The following is a 23,274-nucleotide window of genomic DNA, read 5'->3' on the forward strand; positions in this document are numbered from 1 at the left end:
GTATTTTCAGAGAATGATTCTATATTTTAAGAGAATGGTTCAATGTTCTCTCTGTTCAATAGATGTGAATTATAGAGATTACTAGTTGAATTTGTACAAACATTTAAGTGATTCATAAATTTGCTGAATTGTCCAAATTCATTGTACTTTTTTTATTTCCTCAAGTGAAACAAAATAAAGATAGACTCTTAATTCATAGAATTGATATCTTAATTTGATAAAATGTGGAGCATTTGTCTTTTACACATTCATAATAAACGAAGCGTTTCACTTGCTTAATTTTACAGGAATTTTCATGCAAATGCTACGGATTTTATAAAAAGGAAAACTAATGAAAAGAGCTTGAAAACTTTGAGTTTTAATGATAAGGACAAAATAAAAGGTAAAGTGAATAGTACCAGGATTGACTTTTTAGTGTATAAATGTGGTTTTTCGTTAAAGTGAACAGTACCGGGTGTTTTTCGTTAAAGTTCATTTATAAAATTCTAATACCAATTCAATACATCTCGTCAAAGAGAGATAAAAATACGCCACACAAGTGACAAAAACGAAGAAAACCGACTTGATTGGATTCGACACAGGCAACTTATAGCCACAAGTGTGACTACTAACGAAACTCGACCTGGTTTTATGAGATTGTGAGATTCTTTTGGGGGTAACCAAGTGAGCTTCTGCATGAAAATGAGGGAAGTCCTTGCTAATCTGCTTGCATCATGTAACAGCGGGAAATCAGTGGCGCAATTGCACTCTCAAACCCTCAAAGTCGGCCTTTCCCAGGACAGCTTCTTTGCCACAAAACTCAACGCTCTGTACGCAAAATATGAGTCCCTCGGTCATGCCCGCAAGGAGTTCGACGAAAGGCCCCACAGAGCTGTCTATCTCTGGAACGCCATGCTCAGGAGCTACTGTAGAGAAGACCGATGGGAGGAGACCTTGTGCCTATTTCGTAACATTATGTTTGAGTCAAGAGGTAATGATGAAAAGCCTGATAATTTCACCATTCTCATTGCTCTGAAGGCTTGTGCGAGGCTAAGGGCACTGGCTTGTCGAAAAATAATACATGGGTTTGTGAAGAAACATGAGAACGTTGCATTGGATATGTTTGTGGGTTCTGCATTGATTGAATTGTATTCCAAATGCGGACAAATGGGCGAGGCTGTGAAAGTGTTTGATGAGTTTTTGCACCCGGATGTGTTTTTGTGGACTTCTATGGTTACTGGATATGAGCAGAATGGTGATCCTGAAGAAGCATTGGAGTTTTTCTCCCGAATGGTAATGGTGGGGTGCATTAATCCTGACCGAGTGACGCTTGTTAGTGCTGTTTCGGCTTGTGCTCAGTTATCAAATTTTAGAATTGGAAGTTGCGTGCATGGTGTTTCTATTAGGAACGGGTTCAACTCTGATTTATCTTTAGGTAATGCATTGCTAAATCTCTATGCAAAGACGAGTTCTGTCAAAACTGCCACTAGGTTGTTCATGAAGATGCTGGAAAAAGATGTGGTTTCTTGGAGCTCCATGATTGCCTTTTACACTCATAATGGGGATGTAATGGAAGCGTTAAATCTTTTCAACAAAATGATTGATATGAGAATCGAACCTAATCAGTGACTCTAGTAAGTGCATTACAAGCATGTGCATTGGCAGGTAATTTAGAAGAAGGTAAGAAGATCCACAAAATTGCTACTAGGAAGTGTTTTGAGTTAGATATCAAGGTAGCTACAGCCTTGATTGATATGTACATGAAGTGCTCTATACCCAAAAAAGCAGGTGATCTCTTCAATAGAATGCCAGAAAAAGATGTGGTTTCGTGGGCTGCCCTGTTGAGCGGGTATGCTCATAACGGAATGGCATACAAGTCAATTAGGGTCTTTCGCGACATGCTATCAGACGAAACTAAACCTGATGCCATTGCCATGGTCAAGCTTCTTGCAGCTTGTTCGGAATTAGGGATTCTTCAACAAGCTCTCTGCCTCCATGCTTATGTGATTAAACGTGCCTTCAAGAATAACATCTTTGTTGGTGCTTCACTCATAGAGTTATACTCGAAATGCGGCAGCATAGACAATGCTATCCTATTATTTGAAGGGATAACAGACAAAGATGTCGTTATCTGGAGTGCGATGATTGCAGGGTATGGAGTTCATGGATAAGGGAATTAAACTTTAGAAGTATTTGATCGGATGGTTAAGCACTCAGATGTCAAGCCTAATGATGTAACATTTGTTTCGATTTTATCTGCGTGTAGCCATTCGGGTTTGGTTGAAGAAGGCACCGAGATATTCAACACCATGTTGCATGAATACCAACTTAAGCCCGGACCTGAGCACTACGGGATAATTGTTGATCTTCTTGGCCGGACAGGAGAGCTGGATAAAGCAATGGAAATCGTTGAGAGAATGCCCAATCCAGCTGCACCGCATGTTTGGGGAGCCTTGCTTGGTGCATGCCGGATTCATAACGCAAAGCTTGGAGAGGAATCTCATCTTGGATAGCTGCTGTGCCGTATTCCAACAGAATCTGATGAACTGCCGTCACCACAGCGCAGCCGGAATGGACAAGAACCAAGCCGGTGTAATTTGCAAAATGTAGAGGACATGAAACTGGTAGAATCGAAACAAGAGATGCGTAAGGCTCCCTTGTAAGAATGTGACCTTTGCAGCGGCAATATGTGTGTGGTACAATTGCTTATAAAGTATTACACGCTCATCCTCACTAGCCGATGTGGGACCCAACAACTTGGCTCAAATCTAAACCACAAACCACCAATCTCCACCTTGGCGTGATTCAAGCCATGATGTCTCACGATCCAAATGCAAATAGAGCTCCACCTTGACTACAAGCACCAAATTCCAAATGAGCTCGCTCTTTAACTTCAACAAGCGTTGCCTAAGATCTAATACCAATTGTTGTGCGGAAGCACACCAACGGGTCCCACACACACAAGTTGGTATTGCCGACATTCCACCTACATTATCCACACACAAAAAATGGATATGGATTTTATCAAAAGGCCTCGGCAACATGTTTGTGTGATCATTGTTTATAAAGCACCACATGGTCATCCTCAGTAGCCAATGTGGGACTCAACTTGGCCCAAATCTAAGCCACCGAACCCAACATTCATCAACCAAAAGGAAGTTTGAGTTGAGAAAATTTGAAATGTTATACACACTTATATGCCATTTTTAGTGTGTCATACAACTAAAAATTTAAGTGATTTGTCATATCAATTTTCCAAATTCACTAATTTGTCATCTCAACATAACTTCATTAAATTTTTCACGCAAATAAGTTTCAATCTTTGAGAATTCAACATGGTCAATCATGTCACTAAAAACAAAATAGTAGAAATGTCATAAACCTTGAAATGTTCGAAATAATCTTGAAGCGAGGAGTTGAAATGTCCGAAATAATCTCGACAACAAGTCATGTGCAAATCGCATAACTTATTTTAGTATGATTAGTAACAATTAGAGTTAATCACAAACATATCAAACAACTAGGGTTAATTATAGGAGAGAATGAGGGCAACAATGAGAGTGGACGAAAGGTGAAAAGTGAAAGGTGAAAGGGAAAATTAGTTTCTTTGAAATGGGGTGGGGGGAGACCGAGAGAGGGATAAACACGACACACACTAGCATGTAAATTTCTCTGATGTCACTAAAGAATCAAATAAAAAATTATTAATTTATTTGATAAGAAAATAAGCTATTTATATGTTTAATTAAGAACTCGTTTGGCATTGATTCGCTAAAAACGCTTAAGCTAAAAGTGCTTTTATTATAAGGAAAACTAATGAAAAGAACTTGAAATCTTTAAGTTTTAACGAAAATGACAAAAATGTGTTGTAAGTGAATAGTACTATGATTGACTTTTTAGAGTAAAAATATGATTTTTCGTTAAAGTGAACAGTACCATGAGTGTTAGGTTAAAACTCCCTTTATTATACCCACATTGAAACTCTTATTAAAAATTCAAGTACTTAATAAAAAGACACTTTGGAATGCTTTCTTTCATTTCCCAATTGTTTCTTCTTCATCGTCAAAGCTTTCAATATTTAGATCAGGCAACCTTAAATCTTTTGTAAGGTTGGACCTCATTAGATGGGTAATCGCCTAACTCTGTATCGTCATCAGAGTCCTCCTCATCAGACTCATAGGGTGTAGTCTGCTAGTCCTCCTCCTCCTCCTCATCAGTATCTTCATCAGACTCATATGGCACGCGCTTATAGTCCACATCTATCAAATCTGAAGCTACATGTCCTTTCTACGATATCCACTCCTGTTTTCTTCACATTAATTTGATGATCATTAAAGTATGCACTCACACGAACCCTGTCGCCACCTTTCAGATTGAGCTTGTTGTTTGTTAGATTTCCCAGCCAAAGGTAACATTCATGGGAAGCAGTTACAGGTGTCTTCATTGGCCAAATGCGAAAACGAGTTCGCTGGGTACGATTAACAACATGAATGCATAGGGACCCAGTACAGTCTGAGTTGTTCGAAGAATAAATGATGCACACAACCAACCCTCCTATACAATCAAAAGTAGGCGGCACTTCAATTTCGACAGTTTCATCCTCTCGCGCGACATAGGGTAACCGGCGAGGAATATCATTTACAGAGAGAGAAAGTCCACCAATTACATCCCCCTTCCATTTCTACAACACGAGGTGCAAAGTTAGTATAAGCAACAATACGAAAATCAGAGAGGGTGAGCGAAAGTTCCATACCAATAGGATGTTCTCCTTAAAAGTAGCAGTGAGACTGGCGCACCCTTCCATATGAAGGGTATACATGTTGCAGAAGAAGTTATCCAGGTTTGGAATATCATTGAGTTTGCGGCAGTCTTTCAGTTGCAAATCAACCATTTCCAACATCTCTGGAAGGTCGGGCATTATTTCCAGTTCAATGCAGTAATTCGCTTCCAGTATACGCAAACTTGTTGGCAAATCTGGGATTGCCTGAAGGTTTGTGCAATGATTTAGATACAAAGATATAAGCTGGGAAAGGCCATTGAGGAAGATAGACTCTGAAGGCTTTCAAGAATGGCATCATCCGTTATATTGCAGTCTTCAAGACCTAAATACTGAAGCATCTTCAGTTGTGCTAATAAATGGTAACCCCCAGACACACTCTTACAGCCGCTGAGGGCCAATTCCTCGAGATGTGGGAGTTTTGAAAAGTCTGGTAATTGAGTCAGGTTACGGGAATGATCGAGATAAAGAAACTTCAACTTCTTCGGCAACTGTTTGGCAAAAAGATAGAACAAAATCATAATACATATTAGAGAGAGAGAGAGAGAGCTAGAATGACTGTCGACTGATGTTGGTATTTGCAAAACAAGGACGAGGAAAGGATTAATAATTTGGTTGAGGTTACGACAATTATATGTATTGTACCAGATCGGAATCCTCCCAAACGCGGACAAACTTGCTGTAGCTCAACTTAATAAGAACTAAGTTTCGTAAATCAAAATCTTCGGGTATGACCTCTAGAGGAAATCCATGCCAACACAAAGATCTTAACTCCTTGGAAAGATGACGGTAGCTTCCAGTGAGCTTTACATTATTGAGTCGGAGAAATTTCAGATGCCGCATCTTCTTAAATGCTTTTGTGCGGAAGGGATGCTCATCAGAATTTTCTGGCAACTCTAAAGTTAGCCCTCTAATCGCTTCCGTTCCCTGTTGGGGGAAAACAAGAACAAATCTAATTCAAGCAAAGCCATGACTATCTATGAATGACATTTTTTTATTGGGATTTGGGAAAGTACTTATAGATTCGTCTTTTAACACGCTTGTTACATCTTCGTGATGCCACAATTGACTACGTTTTCCAGGTTCTGTAGCACATTCTGCCCGCACAATTTCTCTTCCCATGTCTCGAATCAAATCATGCATCCTAAATGTTGTTGAATCAAAATCTAGAAGACATCGATCTTGAATGGTTTTGATTTCTGATTCTACACACAAGCGACTGCAACTATCCAATATTGCCACGACTTCAGTTCCAACCCAGTTAATAAAGAAATGAGATATGTCAAGGAACACACCTTTCACATGATCATCACTTAGCCCATCATAGCTTAATCTAAGTGTTTCATGATTTTTTCCATGTGGAAGATTTCTCAATTTATCCAATGTACATTTCCATTTACTTTTACTCTTGTTCGTAGCCAACAAACGGCCTACGACTTTAAGAGCTAGCGGCAATCCTCCACAATAATCAACAACATCTGTGGCAAGTTCAATATATTCTTTATCAGGAGAATGATTTCCAAACGCATGCCAACTAAGGAGCTTAAGAGCTTCTTCATCCGTCATTGTTTGTGCCTTATATTTTTTATCCACCTTCTGTATATTCAGCACTTGTTCATCTCTTGTTATTAAAATAATCCTACTTCCTGGACCAAACGAGTGATGTTCTATCGCCAATTCATCTAATTGGTCCGCATCATCTATGTCATCAACTACGATGAGTACCTTCATGCTTCCAAGTCTTTTCTCTATCTCCTTGGTCCCTTCGGCAACACTACTTATTTTAAAGTCAGGCCGTTTCAAAACATCTCGAATAAGTTGTTCTTGCAGACTAACCATATTTTTCTTTTTACTCCTCACCTCTTCAAGGTAACATTGACCACGGAAACTATGATGGTATGTGTTATAAATGTCTCTCGCAAGCGTTGTTTTACCTATGCCGCCCATACCCCAAATTCCAATTATTTGGACACCGTGTGAACCTCCAACATCTAAGTATTTAGTACCGAATTCTTCCACGCGAAAAGCTATTCCAACTGAGTGCTTGGCTTCTTTTGAGTTGCTGGTTGTTAGTAGTCCGATGATGTCCCCAACAACTTTATGGATAAATACTCCTTCACGCCTGCCAATTGGAAATCCAAATTATGCAAACAGATGACTAATCATGCAACAGCATGATTCATATGAACTAAATGCCTTATGCATCAAGACTTGGCTAATTGTACAAGATGTTGCAAGCGATTAAATTTTGGAAAAGAGGAAATTTGACATGATACATGTCCGCAGTGGTTTCAAGATTCCGGCCAACCAAATCTGCAGAAGCCTTAAGATCCTTTCTCCACTGCTCGACCTCATTTGGGTCTTCATCCCTTTCATGCTTCTGAAATGCTTCCCCAAAACTACCACTCTGTTTCCTCACTTCAGAAGGGTCAACGTCGTAGAATATTGGATAGACTACTTTCCCCTCTTGATCTTCTCGGCACCTCATGATCATCGACAGCTCCCTCAGGCACCATCGGCACTCCGCGTAACTCTTTGAGAAGACGACGACCGCGATCCTCGACCCTTCGATTTCTTGGTTAAGTTCTCTCTGTATATTCTCCCTCTTTTTGAGCTCGTAGTCTATAAACGCGTTGATTCCGGCACTGCCTAACGCAATGGAGAGGTGGTCTATGAACCCAGTGCGTGTGTCCTTGCCTCTAAAGCTCAGGAACACCTCGTACTTCCAGCGGTTTGAACGCCGAGAAGAAGACGAACCGGCCGCGGCGGCAGCGGTTGAAAGGGCGCGGCTGCTGGTATTCATTGATTTAGCATGGAATGGAAAATACCAGCCAATGTAGGAGAGATTCGTTGGAACTAAATAGAATATAGACCAGGTAAATGTGGTAGCCTAGTGAAGTGCGTGCTACTGCTTTCACTAGTTCTTGATAAGAAAAATGGGCGGTGGATTGAGTGAAAGCGTACGGACTCTAATGAGCTTGACCACTGGTTTGATTGGTGGCTAAGAATTAACATCTAATTTTCTATGAATTCTAGCACAATTAGGGTTGATATAAGTTAATGCAAAAAAGTGTGAGCCTAAGATTTTGTACTGGAAAATACAAAAGATTCTTGAATAAAAGGAAAATAACGTATTTGTCATGGGTTGTGCATTCTTTTATATCTGTCATTGACAGATTAGTCGTCGTCATCACCAAATGAATATGGTATAATATGATAGTCGTCGTCACCACCAAACGCATATGATATAGTATGATAGTCCTCCTTATTAGTGTCACCAGACTCATGTAGTGCACGCTCATAATGCACCTTATTCACTCATGAACGTAAAAACTATAGGAAAAAAAAATCGGTAGAGAGTAAGAGAATTAGTGAAAAAGAAAGAGAGTGGTATTTTGCAAGAATGACTTGATGGTCTATCTATTCACATATCTTTGAATATTTAAGTTGATTTTGTACACACATTTAAGTGAGTTGTGTATCTGCTGAATAGTTTAGATTCATAAACCTGGATTTCATGTACTCTTTTCATCTCCTCAAGCGAAACAAAACAAAGACAGCTTCTTAACTCTTAAAATTGGTATCTTAATTTAATAAAATGTGAAGGATTTATCCTTCACACATTCATAACAAACGAAACATGTAACATACGTTTAATTTGCTTAATTCTGACGACAATTCTCATGCAAATGCTACAAGTTTTATAAAATTCTAATACCAATTCTATACATCTCGTCAAAGAGAGAAAAAAAACACACCACACAAGGGAAAAAAAAAGAAAGAAAACCCACTTGGTTAGATTCGACACATGCAACATATAGCCACAACAAGTGTGACCACTAACAAAACTCGATCTGGTTATTTTGGGCAAGGAACAAAATATCGATATTATCGGCGAAATATCACAAATATTATCATTTTTTTTATATACCGATTCTTTCACACTTATCTTTTAATTATCATTCATATATCGCGTTATTATCAATAATATCATGATATTATCGCTGATATCGTTAATATTGCGATAATATCACTAAGGGTAATGATTTTCTGGTATGCTTTTAAGTTTGGGCTGATGGTCCATTTTATAATCCCTCCACAAGCTTCTTCTTTATGACTTGGGCGATGTGGGACAACAGGTCCATTTTATAATCCCTCCACCAGCTTCTCTTTATGCCTTGGGCGATGTGGGATAACAGCAACAACTCTAATTTTGTTCTAGTGGTGGTTCCTCGTCTGGCTCGCGTTCTTCTGGTTCTATTTCTAGAGCCTATAATTTTGTTCTAGGTTTCTCGGTGCTGCACATGTTGGACTGCCTCATTTCTCTCCTTTTGATAGCTTTACTGGAGGGAAGATTCAATGCCAAATATGCCGGCGTTTTGGTCACACAGCGATTGAAGAAATTCCTGAGTGTGAATACAAATTAGTAATTAAGGGTCTTTATTTAAGTGTGTGGTCGGTCCAGACTATTTGTGCATTAATCTCCTCAAACACATGTACAGATGAGAAGAAAGAAGTAAAGGTTGTTCAAGACTCTCTCTGTCCACACAGTCTTGGAAAAAAAAAAAAATTCCTGAGTGTGAATGTTGCGGTGGTGATGCCGGGGGTCCCCATTATAGTGTAAGCTGCCCGTATCTTCTGCAACTCCCACGGACAGTAAAAAGTGTTGGCAAGGGCTTTGTTATACTGTGTTTGCATTGTGGTTCCATTGATAACGAGTGCAGGCATGAGCGATGTTTTCGTTGTGGAGTGGTCGGTGACCACTCGCACGGTGAATGCTGTTTCAAGGAAAAAATGGAAGCGAGATGTATGAAATTAGCTGCAGGCGGTGTCCAGGGACATCGTCGTTGTCAAGTCATTCACGGTGGTTGCTTAATTAATTTCCTGTCTTTTTCTTTGAGTAGCTTCAGCACTAGCAAGCACGTACTTGTCTGTTCATATGTCTGATTCGATGCGTCGTCGTTAATGGCTGGTGGATGGATAGATACTAATTGATATGTACCCGTTACAAGAATATGTCACTCATGTATCTTACCATACAATGTATAAAGTGTAAAATATTGTACTAATTCATTATATATAAATGATTATAGTGTGTTTAAACTTCTTTCATTAATTACTACATATTTTTTACACTCACAATGTTTGCCAGCTCGCTATATAATCAACTTAAATCAGTTAAATCCATCATGCAATGCATTTCCTTCCAATTTTTTGTGATAAACTAATAGATAATTGACTAAATAAACATCCTGCAAAATTTCAATAAAAATTTCCAAGTTTTTCTTACAATTTCCGTGGTTTCCATGTAATTTTTATCGATATCGATATTATCCCTATATTTCCATCGATATTTCCGTGTTTTCGGACTACCGATATTTCCGATATTACCGATATTTTCTTCCTTGATTTTGGGTGACCAAGTGGTTCTTCTGCATCAAAAGGAGGGAAGTCCTTGTTAATCTGCTTGCATCATGTAACAGCGGGAAATCAGTGGCGCAATTGCACTCTCAAACCCTCAAAGCCGGCCTTCTCCAAGACAGCTTCTTTGCCACAAAACTCAACGCTCTGTATGCAAAGTATGAGTCCCTCGTCATGCCCGCAAGGTGTTCGACGAAACGCCCCACATAACTGTCTATCTCTGGAACGCCACCCTTAAGAGCTCCTGTAGAGAGAATTGATGGGAAGAGACCTTGTGTCTATTTCGTAACATGATACCCGAGTCAAGAGGCAATGATGAAAAGCCTGATAATTTCACCATTCTCATTGCTCTGAAGGCGTGTGCGAGGTTAAGGGCACTGGTGTGTGGAAAAATAATACAGGGTTTGTGAAGAAACATGAGAAGGTAGCATTGAATATGTTTGTGGGTTCTGCGGTGATTAAATTGTATCCCAAATGTAGAGAAATGGGCGAGGCTGTGAAAGTGTTCGATAAGTTTCCTCAACCGGATGTGTTTTTATGAACTTCTATGGTAACTGGATATGAGCATAATGGTGATCTTGAACAAGCACTGGAGGTTTTCTCCCGAATTGTTATGTTGGGGCTCATTAATCCTGACCGAGTGACGCTTGTTAGTGCTGTTTCAGCTTGTGCACAGTTATCAAATTTTAGAATTGGAAGTTGTGTGCATGGTGTTTCTATTAGGAACGGATTCGACTCTGATTTATCTTTAGGTAATGCGTTACTAATCTCTATGCAAAGACGGGTTCTCTCAAAACTGCCGCTAGGTTGTTCACGAAGATTCCGGAAAAAGATGTGGCTTCTTGGAGCTCCATGATTGCCTGTTAAGCTCATGATGGGGATGCAACATAAGCGTTAAATCTTTTCAACGAAATGATTGTTATGAGAATTGTACCTAATTCAGTGACCCTGGTAAGTGCATTGCAAGCATGTGCACTGATGAGTGCATATTTTACTATTTATTTTAGCCCAAAAGCTACATTTTCTTGTGACATTTTAGACTTAAATGAAAGGAATAACATGGTTTTGTGTTTTTATAATTAAATTAATGAGTTGCAGAAAAATCATGTTATAATTCCATGGTTTTAATTTAATCATGTGATCTTTTTCTAATTTAAATTTCTATGCCTACGGCCTTTGATTGAAGTATGTAGGCTATTTGGTTTCAGAATATACAATTGGCTTAAATTGACTAATCTTGTAATTTAATTGCAGGTCACGAATGAGTATTAAGTTTGGTGAGTTATGGGGAAGAAAAGAAAAACACAACAAAATGAATCAAATAAAATGAGGGCAACATAATGAGTATTCTCATTATAGGAGAGAAAATGAGGGCAACAAGGGGGAGTGGACGAAAGGTGAAAGGGGAAATTAGTTTCTTCGAAATGGGGTGGGGGGAGACCGAGAGGGATAAACACGACACACACTTGCATGTAAATTTCTCTAATGTCATTAATGAATCAAATAAAAAATCATTAATTTATTTGATAAGAAAATAAGCTACTTATATGTTTAATTAAGAACTCGTTTGCCATTGCTTCGCTAAAAACGCTTCAGCTAAAGTGCTTTTATTATACCCACATTGAAACTCTTATTCAAAATTCAAGTGCTTTCTAAAAAAGATACTTTGGAATGCTTTCTTTCATTTCCCAATTGTTTCTTCTTCATCGTCAAAGCTTTCGATATTGAGATCAGATAACCTCAAATCTTTTGCAAGGTTGGACCTCATCAGATGAGTAATCGCTTAACTCTTTATCGTTGTCAAAGGCCTCATCAGACTCATATGGTGCAATCTGATAGTCCTCTTCCTCATCAGACTCATATGGTGCAGTCTGATAGTCCTCTTCCTCATCAGTATCTTCATCAGACTCATATGGCACACTCTTATAGTCCACTTTTATCAAATCTTCAAGTAGATATTCCCATTCTATGATATCCACTCCTGTTTTCTTCACCTTAATTTGATGATCATCCTCTGTTTCAATAAAGTCTGCATGCACACGAACCTTGTCGCCACCTTTCAGATCGAGCTTCTTGTTCGTAAGATTTCCCAGCCAAAGATAACATTCATGGGAAGCAGTTACGGTGGTCACCAATGGCCAAATGTGAAAACGAGTTCGCTGGGTACGATTAACAACATGAATGCATAAGGACCCAGTACAGTTTGAGTTGTCCGAAGAATAAATGATGCACACAACCAACCCTCCTATATAATCAAAAGTAGGCGGCATTTCAATTTCGACAGTTTCATCCTGTCGCGCTACATAGGGTAACCGGCGAGGAATATCATTTACAGAGAGAGAAAGTCCACGAAATGCATACCCTTTCCATTTCTACAACACGAGGTGCAAAGTTAGTATAAGCAACAATACGAAAATCAGAGAGGGAGAGCGAAAGTTCCATACCAATAGGATGTTCTCCTTAAAAGTAGCACTGAGACTGGTGCACCCTTCCATATGAAGGGTATGCATCATGCACAGGAAGTTATCCAGGTTTGGAATATCTTTGAGTTTGCAGCAGTCTTTCAGTTGCAATTCAACCATTTCCAACATCTCTGGAAGGTCGGGCATTATTTCCAGTTCAGTGCAGTAATTCGCTTCCAGTATATGCAAACTTGTCGGCCAATCTGGGATTGCCTGAAGGTTTGTGCAATGATTTAGAGACAAAGATTCAAGCTGGGAAAGGCCACTGAGGATGGGTAGCCTATTAAAACCATTTCCATCTAGTTTTAAAATCACTAAAGAAGATAGACTCCGAAGGCTTTCAAGAATGGCATCATCCGTTATATTGCAGTCACTAAGATCTAAAAACTCAAGCATCTGCAGTTGTGCAAATAAATGGCAACCCCCAGACACACTCTTACAGCCGTTGAGGCTCAATGACTCGAGATGTGGGAGTTTTGAAAAGTCTGGTAGTTGAGTCAGGTTACGGGAATGATCGAGTGTAAGAAACTTCAACTTCTTCGGCAACTGTTTGACAAAAAGATAGAACAAAATCATAATCCATATTAGAGAGAGAGAGAGAGAGAGAGAGAATGACTGTCGACTGATATTGGTATTTACACAACACGGACGAGGAAAGGATAAATAATTTTTGGTTGAGGTTACGACAATTATATGTATTGTACCAGATCGGCATCCTCCCAAACTCGGACAAGCTTGCTGTTGCTCAAGTCAATAAGAACTAAGTTTCGTAAATCAAAATCTTCGGGTATGACCTCTAAAGGAAATCCATGCCAACACAAAGATCTTAACTCCTTGGAAAGATGACGGTAGCTTCCAGTACGCTTTACATAATTGAGTTGGAGAAATTTCAGACGCCGCATCTTCTTAAATGCTTTTGTGCGGAAGGGATGCTCATCAGAATTTTCTGGCAACAATAAAGTTAGCCCTCTAATTGCTTCCGTTCCCTGTTGGGGGAAGACAAGAACAAATCTAATTCAAGCAGAGCCATGACTATCTATGAATGAACTACAAATGCAGCGCATACAATGCATTAAATGGGGGATATGCATATGCTTCTGTTTATTTACATACATTCAACTTATACATTTTTTTATTGGGATTTGGGAAAGTACTTACAGATTCGTCTCTTAACACGCTTGTCACGTCTTCATAATGCCACAATCGACTACGTTTTCCAGGTTCCATAGCATATTCTGCCCGCACAATTTCTCTTCCCATGTCTCGAATCAAATCATGCATCCTAATAAAGATTGTTGAATCTATTGAACCAAAATCTAGAAGACATCGATCTTGAATGGTTTTGAATTCTGATTCTACAGAAAAGCGACTACAACTATCCAATATTGCCACAACTTCAGTTCCAATCCAGTTAATAAAGAAATGAGATATGTCAAGGAACACACCTTTCACATGATCATCACTTAGCCCATCATAGCTGAATCTAAGTGTTTCATGAATTTTTCCATGTGGAAGATTTCTCAATTTATCCAATGTACTTCTCCATATGCTTTTACTCTTTTTCGTAGCCAACAAACGGCCAATGACTTTAAGAGCTAGCGGCAATCCTCCACAATAATCAACAACATCTGTTGCGAGTTCAATATATTCTTTATCAGGACAATGATTTCCAAACGCATGCCAACTAAGGAACTTAAGAGCTTCTTCATCCGTCATTGTTTGTGCCTTGTATTTTTTATCCACCTTCTGTATATTCAGCACTTGTTTATCTCTTGTTATCAAAATAATCCTACTTCCTGGACCAAACGAGTGATGTTCTATCGCCAATTCATCTAATTGGTCCGCATCATCTATGTCATCAACTACGATGAGTACCTTCATGCTTCCAAGTCTTTTCTCTATTTCCTTGTGTCACGGGCCGCATGTTAAAAACAAAGAAAATGCCCAAGACATCATATATCTAAGCCCATGAAGCCATGTCTTCATGGAAGCTTCTGGAACGTCCCGGAGAAATCAAGAACGTGGCGGAGCATTCAAGATAATCTAGAGCATTCCGGAACATTCCACACAAGTGTACATATTTAAGCCTCACCTAGAATAATCTAGATTAGGCAAGTTGTATCTAGAATTATGCTAGATATTTTTGGATGTAAGTAGGGGATTCTAGAACCCTCCATTGAGGAGGTGACTTAGGCCTATAAATAGGAGGTAAGGCCATTTGGCCAAACCATCCAAGAATTGTAAGCAATTGTAAAGTTCTCTTAACTTTCAATACAAAGCTTCCTTTCTCCCATCTTCTAAGTGATCTTAGCATTCTCCAAGCTATCTTAGCTTTCTTTGTGATTCGATCCGGGGAAGCGAGGCTTCGAAGGCTTACTTAGCTTGTTCGTCGAGGTATTCAAGTCTAAGTGCCGCACGGGCGGAAGGCTTAAAGAGTCATCCCGTGACAGCTGGTATCAAAGCCAAGCTCGTGAATCACTTGAAGGAAAGTAGGATATGGCAAGTGGAGAGATGGTGTCCGGAGTCTCCGACCTAAGGGAGCGTACTGCCGAGGTCCAAGACGTTGCCAAGAGCAAGCCAAAGTTAAAGGACTTGCAAGCATCGATGGAGACCATGGAAGAGCGACTCGAGAAGGTGGAACGAACCATACTCGAGTTCGATACTCGACTTGATGAGGATGTTGTCGACAAGGAGGAAATCCAAACCATGGTGGACAATGGTAAGGATGAACTGCGTGGCTTGGTGGAAGGGCTACGAGATGAGCTCCTTGGCGCTCTCAACACCATGGCAGACAAGATGCGGAGGGAAGTCCAGGTTCACCTTGACAACATAGAGGCAAGGTTTGTGGCGCTTCAAGAAGAGATAAAGGACACAAGGGAACTTAAGGGAGATGTGGCGTTTTGTAAAGAAGCAGTCGTGAAGCAATTCGTGCAAGGGTCGAGGGAAATCAAGGCGTTGGACTCCAAGGTAATCGACTCCTTTAAACCCAAATCCTATAATGGGAAGAGGGAAGCAAAGGAGCTCGACACATTCGTGTGGAACGTGGAGCGATACTTCAAGTACCTAAAGCTTGAAGATGACGAGTTCAAAATCTCAACGGCAACCATGTTCTTAGCTGACAATGCCCTTATGTGGTGGCGTCGCCGGAGCATGGAGATTGAGCAAGGTACGTTCTTTCTCACCACTTGGGATGAATTTAAGAAAGATCTTATGTTGCACTTCTATCCCCAAAATGCCAAGTACGAAGCCAAGGAGAAACTAAGGTGGCTCAAGCAAACGGGGAACGTCAAAGACTATGTCAACGCCTTCGTGAGCTTGTTATTCGAGGTGCCCAACATGTTAGAGGAAGACAAACTCATGTACTTCATGAGTGGACTGCAAAATTGGGCAAAACTCGAACTACAAAGGAGACACGTGCAAACATTGTCTGATGCCATTGCCGCTGCCGAATCCTTGATTGAGTTTAAATCAAGCCACCAAGGTGATTCCAAGTCCACGGGGAAGAGGGGTAACCATGAGAGAAGTGGGGGAGAACACAAGCCGAAGGACAAGGCCGAGACAAGCAAACCGAAGGAGAAGAAAGCCGATAAGCATGACAAAGGCAAAGGTAAGTCTTGGCAACCCACTTGTTACCTATGCGACGACCCTCACATGATGCGAGATTGCCCACAAAAGAAGGCCCTTAAGGCCATGGCCTTCAAGGAGGACAAGGCCGAGGAGAGTAACGATGCAACGATGGGATGCATCCGTCTACTGAATGCCATCCAGACAACCCTCCCACAACCTAAGGCTCAAGTTGGGGGAGGATCATTGTTCGTCGACGTCAAGACTGGTGACAAGACGACGCGTGTGTTGGTGGACACGGGAGCAACACACAACTTCATGACGTCGGAGGAAGCCACAAGGCTGGGCCTCCGAGTCACAAAGGAGCCTGGTAGCGTGAAGACGGTAAATTCCGCTGCCACCCCCATTGTTGGAGTTGCGCGTAATGTGCACGTAGACATTGGCACATGGAAGGGAACGATCGACTTCACCGTAGTCAAGATGGACGACTATGGCGTAGTCATTGGGTTAGAGTTCATGGACAAGGTACGAGCCTTTCCCATTCCCTTCTACAATATTTTCTGTATCCTAGCCGACGGAAGACAACCTTGCCTGGTGCCATTGGAAAGGCAAGCCAAGAAGTGTACCCAGCACTTGTCGGCAATTCAATTTGCCAAGTCTTGGAAGAAAAACAAGGCATGGGAATGGACGGACCGGTGTCAAGAGGCATTTGAGAGGTTGAAGAAGGCCCTAATGGAGGAGCCTGTACTAAGGTTGCCTGACCTTAGTAAGCCATTCGAGTTGCACACTGATGCTTCCGACTTTGCCATAGGAGGAGTGTTGATGCAAGAGGGACATCCGATAGCCTATGAAAGTCGCAAGCTAAACAATGCCGAGAAGAGGTACACGACCCATGAAAAGGAGATGACCGCCATCGTCCATTGCCTTAGAGTTTGGAGGCATTACTTGCTTGGTACCCCATTCGTCATCAAGACGGACAACGTTGCCACTAGCTACTTTCAAACCCAACAAAAGCTCACACCTAAGCAAGCAAGGTGGCAAGAGTTCTTAGCGGAGTTTGATTACAAGCTAGAGTACAAGCAAGGAAAGGAGAACGTGGTGGCCGATGCTCTAAGTAGACGAGTAGAGTTAATGGCTACGGTACTCAAGCCGCAAAGCCATCTCTTGGGCCGTGTCCGAGAAGGTTTATCACATGACGTCCAAGCCAAGAACATTGTGGAGTTTGTCAAGGATGGGAAGACAAGAAGGTTTTGGCTTGAGGACGGCTTGCTATACACCAAAGGCAAGCGGATCTATGTCCCAAAGTGGGGAAGCTTAAGGAAAGAAATCCTTAAGGAGTGCCATGACTCAATGTGGGCAGGACATCCTGGCACTCACCGCACGTTGGCTTTGGTGAGCGATGCTTATTATTGGCCACAAATGCGGGATGATGTAGATTCATACGTGAAGACTTGTCTTGTGTGCCAACAAGACAAAGTGGAACAAAGGCAACCGGGAGGACTGTTGGAACCACTTCCCACCCCATCAAGACCATGGGAATGTTTAACCATGGATTTCATCACACATTTGCCAAAGTCTGATGGATGTGGATCTATCTTCGTCGTGGTCGATAGATTCACCAAGTATGCCACTTTCATACCCGCACCTGTGGAGTGCACAGCCGAAGTAGCTGCACGCTTGTTTCTAAAGCATGTGGTGAAGTATTGGGGTGTTCCGAGGAGCATAGTCAGTGATCGAGATGCTCGCTTCACGGGTAGATTTTGGAAGGAGCTCTTCAAACTACTTGGCTCGAAGTTAGACTTCTCCACAGCTTTTCATCCCCAAACTGATGGACAAACGGAGCGGGTTAATGCATTGTTGGAGACTTATTTGCGGCACTATGTTAGTGCCAATCAACGAGATTGGGCTAAGTTACTTGATGTTGCCCAATTCTCTTATAACTTGCAACGTTCGGAGTCGACGGGGAAAAGTCCGTTCGAGTTGGCTATAGGGCAACAACCCTTGACCCCAAACACGGTCGTGACTGGCTACACGGGGAATAGTCCAGCCGCTTTTAAAACCGCTAAGGAGTGGCAATTAGCCCACGAACTTGCTCGAGCTCATTTGGAGAAGGCTTCAAAGAAGATGAAGAAATGGGCGGATCGCAAGCGAAGGAATGTGGAGTTCCAAACTGGCGACCAAGTCTTTGTGAAGCTCAATGCGTCTCAGCACAAGAGTACTCGTGGCTTGCACAAGAGCTTGTTGCGGAAATATGAGGGACCATTCCCTATCATCAAGAAGGTTGGCAAAGCCGCGTATGTTGTGGAACTCCCACCCCGCCTCAAGTTTCACCCGGTGTTCCATGTAAGCAACTTGAAGCCTTATCATGCAGACAATGAGGAACCAAGTCGAGGTGAGTCTCATCGAGCACCCCCTTTGATGACGGAGGCATTTGACAAAGAAGTGGAGAGCATTGAAGCCAAGCGTGTCGTGGTGCGACCAAGACAACCAAAGCATGTGGAGTACTTTGTCAAATGGAAGGGGCTACCATACTCCGAAGCAACATGGGAGAAGGAGATGTCCTTATGGCAATATAAGGACTTGATTCAGACATTCGAGAGGCAAGAGTCGACGAGGACGTCGACGGCTTAAGTGGGGGAGGATGTCACGGGCCGCATGTTAAAAACAAAGAAAATGCCCAAGACATCATATATCTAAGCCCATGAAGCCATGTCTTCATGGAAGCTTCTGGAACGTCCCGGAGAAATCAAGAACGTGGCGGAGCATTCAAGATAATCTAGGGCATTCCGGAACATTCCACACAAGTGTACATATTTAAGCCTCACCTAGAATAATCTAGATTAGGCAAGTTGTATCTAGAATTATGCTAGATATTTTTGGATGTAAGTAGGGGATTCTAGAACCCTCCATTGAGGAGGTGACTTAGGCCTATAAATAGGAGGTAAGGCCATTTGGCCAAACCATCCAAGAATTGTAAGCAATTGTAAAGTTCTCTTAACTTTCAATACAAAGCTTCCTTTCTCCCATCTTCTAAGTGATCTTAGCATTCTCCAAGCTATCTAAGCTTTCTTTGTGATTCGATCCGGGGAAGCGAGGCTTCGAAGGCTTACTTAGCTTGTTCGTCGAGGTATTCAAGTCTAAGTGCCGCACGGGCGAAAGGCTTAAAGAGTCATCCCGTGACACTTGGTCCCTTCGGCAACACTACTTATTTTAATGTCAGGCCGTTTCAAAATATCTCGAAGAAGTTGTTCTTGCAGACTAACCATATTTTTCTTTTTACTCCTCACCTCTTCAAGGTAACATTGACCACGGAAACTATGATGGTATGTGCTATAAATGGCTCTCGCAAGCGTTGTTTTACCTATGCCGCCCATACCACAAATTCCAATTATTTGGACACCATGTGAACCTCCAACATCTAAGTATTTAGTACCGAATTCTTCCACGCGAAAAGCTATTCCAACTGAGTGCTTGGCTTCTTTTGAGTCGCTGGTTTTTAGTAGTCCGATGATGTCCCGAACAACTTTCTGGATAAATACTCCTTCACGCCTGCCAATTGGAAATCCAAATTATGCAAACAGATGATTAATCAGTCAACAACATGATTCATATGAACTAAATGCCTTATGCATCACGACTTGGCTAATTGTACAAGATGTTGCAAGCGATTAAATTTTGTAAAAGAGGAAATTTGACATGATACCTGTCCGCAGTGGTTTCAAGATTCCGACCAACCAAATCTGCAGAAGCCTTAAGATCCTTTCTCCACTGCTCGACCTCATTTGGGTCTTCATCCCTTTCATGCTTCTGAAATGCTTCCCCAAAACTACCACTCTGTTTCCTCACTTCAGAAGGGCCACTCTGTTTCCTCACTTCAGAAGGGTCAACGTCGTAGAATATTGGATAGACTACTTTCCCCTCTTGATCTTCTCGGCACCTCATGATCATCGACAGCTCCCTCAGGCAATATCGGGACTCCGCGTAACTCTTTGAGAAGACGACGACCGCGATCCTCGACCCTTCGATTTCTCGGTCAAGTTCTCTCTGTATATTCTCCCCCTTTTTGAGCTCGTAGTCTATAAACGTGTTGATTCCGGCACTGCTTAACGCAAGGGAGAGGTGGTCTGTGAACCCAGTGCGTGTGTCCTCGCCTCTAAAGCTCAGGAACACCTCGTACTTCCAGCGGTTTGAACGCCGAGAGGAAGACGAACCGGCGGCGGCGGCGGTTGCAAGGGCGAGGCTGCTGGTATTCATTGATTTCAAAAAAATTCATTCAAACTCCTGATCGTTTCCCAAGATTCCCAGCGAAACTCCTGATTATTGTTTTGGATCGCTGGAAGATGTGAGAGCAAAAAATAATGAAGAAAGAAGAAGGAGAGAAGATGCAAGATGCGGCTGAGTAAGAACAGATGGGAGGGAGAAAATAATAAGAAAAATTGGGATTGAAAATAATATCAGGTTTGACTTTTTAGTGTAAAAATGTGATTTTTCGTTAAATTAAATAGTACCGGTGAGTTTTTCATTAAAATTCTCATAATAATATGCCCGCATTTGTAGTAAGAAGGCTTTTCTTAACGGACCTAGATTCTCTGTCCTCTCACTTTCTATATAATCTCATACCCTCTTATTTATACCGTCACGGTTAAGTTACATCAATATTTTATATTACTATTGCTTTTTATCTTATTATCTATATATAAAAATCAATATAAATGTTAACGTGGTTTAACTGTGATCGCACAAAAAAGAGGGATGAAAGTGTATGGGAAGTGGAAGGAAGTCGGGTCTTTTCTTTACATGGGCTTGATTGATTAAGTCTAATCTACCAATATATTATATTTAATAGGCCTTATTATTCTTATAGGTTGTCATTGTCGACGGCAACGCGATCATTATTCAAAGCATATAATCAGTTTTTAATTAAGGTGGATTAGCTGTTCTTATTGGTTTGAAATATTCAAACTATTAAAATATAATATAGTTTTGAATAATTGCTAGTAGACGTATTAAACGAGAGTGCGAGAGGCACGATAACGATTCTTATTGTAAAATTTAATCCATAACACATGATGCAAATTAATTAAATACATATTCATATAGGCCATGAAATTTATAAATCAAGACGTACTCAATTATCAAATTTATTAAAAATTTCTAAGTACCTCATTATTTTGTTTGGATTGATAAGTTGACCCGATTAAAATGCCCACCCTACTTGAGAACCTGCATTTACATCGAATATGAGAACTTGGCTAGGTCTCGTCCATGTCCTTAGTACAATTATCCATTAATGGTCATATATAATGTAATGGCTTTTTTTTTTTTGAACGACCATATTTGACCATCAATAAATGATTGCAATAAGTACTTCAATCCCTAGCTAATATTATTAAACTCGAATCGCAACGTTTATATTGAAAGTCAGAGTATTAAACAACTCTTGCTCCATGGCTACCTAGTTTCCCCATTAAAATTGAAAGAAGGCTAGATGTGCTCTTCGCAAATTATTATTGGCACTTCAAAAATCTCATTTTGTACTCTAAACTTTCTATAATTAGAAAGAAAAATATACTTGTGAGGAGTGTAGAATGAGATTGTTGGACTGCTAATAACAGTTCCCTAAATAAATAAATAAATAAATAAAATTAATATATATTCGGTTCGGTTTTAGAATCATTGAAACCGAAACCAAACCAAATGATTTCGGTTTGATTCGATTTTTTGTTCAGTTCGGTTTTTAGGTTTCGGTTCAATGTTCCGTTCATTTTTTTTCCTATTTTTAATCCATCCTTAGTTCACGACCTTATTCTATTTTAAAGGTGGTGTACAGGCTGGTTCAACCGATCTTGATGGACGTCATGGGTTTATGAACAAACATGACAAGGTTGCACTGGACATGGCACATGTTTGTGGGTTTTGCATTGATTGAATTGTATTTTAAATGCAAACAGATGAGCCAGAGTTTGGCAATCAATGCTCCAATTAGGATAAAGTCTGAGGACCAATTCTAACATTAACAAAACATAATAATAGTAATATGCCACTTATTCAATATGCTAACTTTCAAATCTGATTTTAATGATTTACATGCGACGAGTTCATAGTCACGTGATGTTTTAATATTGTATGTATAACTTTGTGTCTCCTGCCATGTCTCCTTCTAATTATGTCATTTAACTTAACTCCCAATTTAACGGTGTCAACTTTTCTTAATTAATATTTATTTAAATACAAAAACTGATTCCCCAAAGAAAATTGAAAATCAAAACAAAAAGAAAACGAATCCCAACTGGAAGTCCGAAAGTCTGCAACTCCCTCCAATCTCAGTCGGCGGCAATTCACACGGCCGTTGAAGCTTCCATTACACTCTCTCTTTCTATATCTCACCAGCGAAGTCCCGTAGGATGATTGAGTCAAACCTTCCCGTATATTATGATCTCGCCGTTTATTGTCATCGAGTCGATTCAAATCTCGTTTGTATAGATTGACCAGATTTCTTCCTTGCTTCCTCAAACCAAAAATTACATAAAATTTGATGTTTGACGGGCCGGGTCGATCACGATTGGGTATTTGAACGGAGAAAAAAATGGCGAACAGAGAGAAAAGGAGGTTTCGCCAGCCGTGGAGTTCTCCGATGACAGACCGATGTTGTTGGCTGTCGAATTGGTGTTGATGGGAATTTGAGTGGCTGTTGCTTTTAATTTTTTAACTTTTAGTTTTTATTTATTTAACATTATTTAACCTTATTTATTTAACTTTTAATATAAGTGTTTCATGAATTTTTCCATGTGTAATGTTTCTCAATTTATCCAATGTCCTTTTCCATATGCTTTTACTCTTTTTCGTAGCCAACAAATGGCCTACGACTTTAAGAGCTAGCGACAATCCCCCACAATAATCGACAACATCTGTTACGAGTTCAATATATTCTTTATCAGGACAATGATTTCCAAACGCATGCCAACTAAGGAGTTCAAGAGCTTCTTCATCTGTCATCGTTTGTGCCTTATAAATTTTATCCACCTTCTGTATATTCAACACTTGTTCATCTCTTGCTATTATAATAATCCT

At 40.5% G+C, this 23,274-nt stretch overlaps 3 protein-coding genes across 6 annotated transcripts in view; 2 read left to right on the plus strand and 1 right to left on the minus strand.

Annotated features, from left to right (window-relative positions):
* Positions 1–550: 550 nt before the first annotated feature.
* Positions 551–10,899, plus strand: LOC126611248 (putative pentatricopeptide repeat-containing protein At3g01580). Its single transcript, XM_050279456.1, has 2 exons — positions 551–1,086; positions 10,602–10,899. Exons 1-2 carry the CDS (start codon positions 676–678, stop codon positions 10,716–10,718), a joined length of 528 nt encoding a protein of 175 aa, XP_050135413.1. The 5' UTR covers positions 551–675; the 3' UTR covers positions 10,719–10,899.
* Positions 1,115–23,274, plus strand: part of LOC126611242 (putative pentatricopeptide repeat-containing protein At3g01580) — a 94,980-nt gene continuing 72,820 nt past the window's right edge. For 2 of the 4 annotated variants that reach the window (XM_050279450.1, XM_050279449.1), the window contains exon 1: positions 10,725–10,929. In XM_050279450.1, the coding sequence (XP_050135407.1) occupies positions 10,725–10,929 (205 nt within the window). Of the gene's footprint in view, positions 1,415–10,724; positions 10,930–23,274 lie in introns of those variants that run through there. The other 2 variants (XM_050279446.1, XM_050279451.1) reach the window with 2 other exon arrangements.
* Positions 11,682–23,274, minus strand: part of LOC126611238 (disease resistance protein RPV1-like) — an 80,146-nt gene continuing 68,553 nt past the window's right edge. The window contains exons 4-9 of the mRNA XM_050279441.1: positions 19,386–19,564; positions 13,798–14,544; positions 13,344–13,625; positions 12,622–13,185; positions 12,201–12,549; positions 11,682–12,089 (exon numbers count right to left, since the gene is read on the minus strand). Coding sequence (XP_050135398.1) covers positions 11,908–12,089; positions 12,201–12,549; positions 12,622–13,185; positions 13,344–13,625; positions 13,798–14,544; positions 19,386–19,564 — 2,303 coding nt within the window. The 3' untranslated portion in view covers positions 11,682–11,907. The remainder of the gene's footprint in view (positions 12,090–12,200; positions 12,550–12,621; positions 13,186–13,343; positions 13,626–13,797; positions 14,545–19,385; positions 19,565–23,274) is intronic.

The sequence above is a fragment of the Malus sylvestris genome, chromosome 17, assembly GCF_916048215.2.
Source record: "Malus sylvestris chromosome 17, drMalSylv7.2, whole genome shotgun sequence".
In the NCBI taxonomy this organism is placed as follows: Eukaryota; Viridiplantae; Streptophyta; class Magnoliopsida; order Rosales; family Rosaceae; genus Malus; species Malus sylvestris.

Coding starts and splice junctions, on each gene's coding strand:
- LOC126611248 (XM_050279456.1), top strand. CDS start 676: ATGAAAATGAGGGAAGTCCTTGCTAATCTGCTTGCATCATGTAACAGC. Junction 1,087..10,601: donor TTGTGAAGAAACATGAGAAC/GTTGCATTGGAT, acceptor AAACATGAGAAG/GTAGCATTGAATATGTTTGT.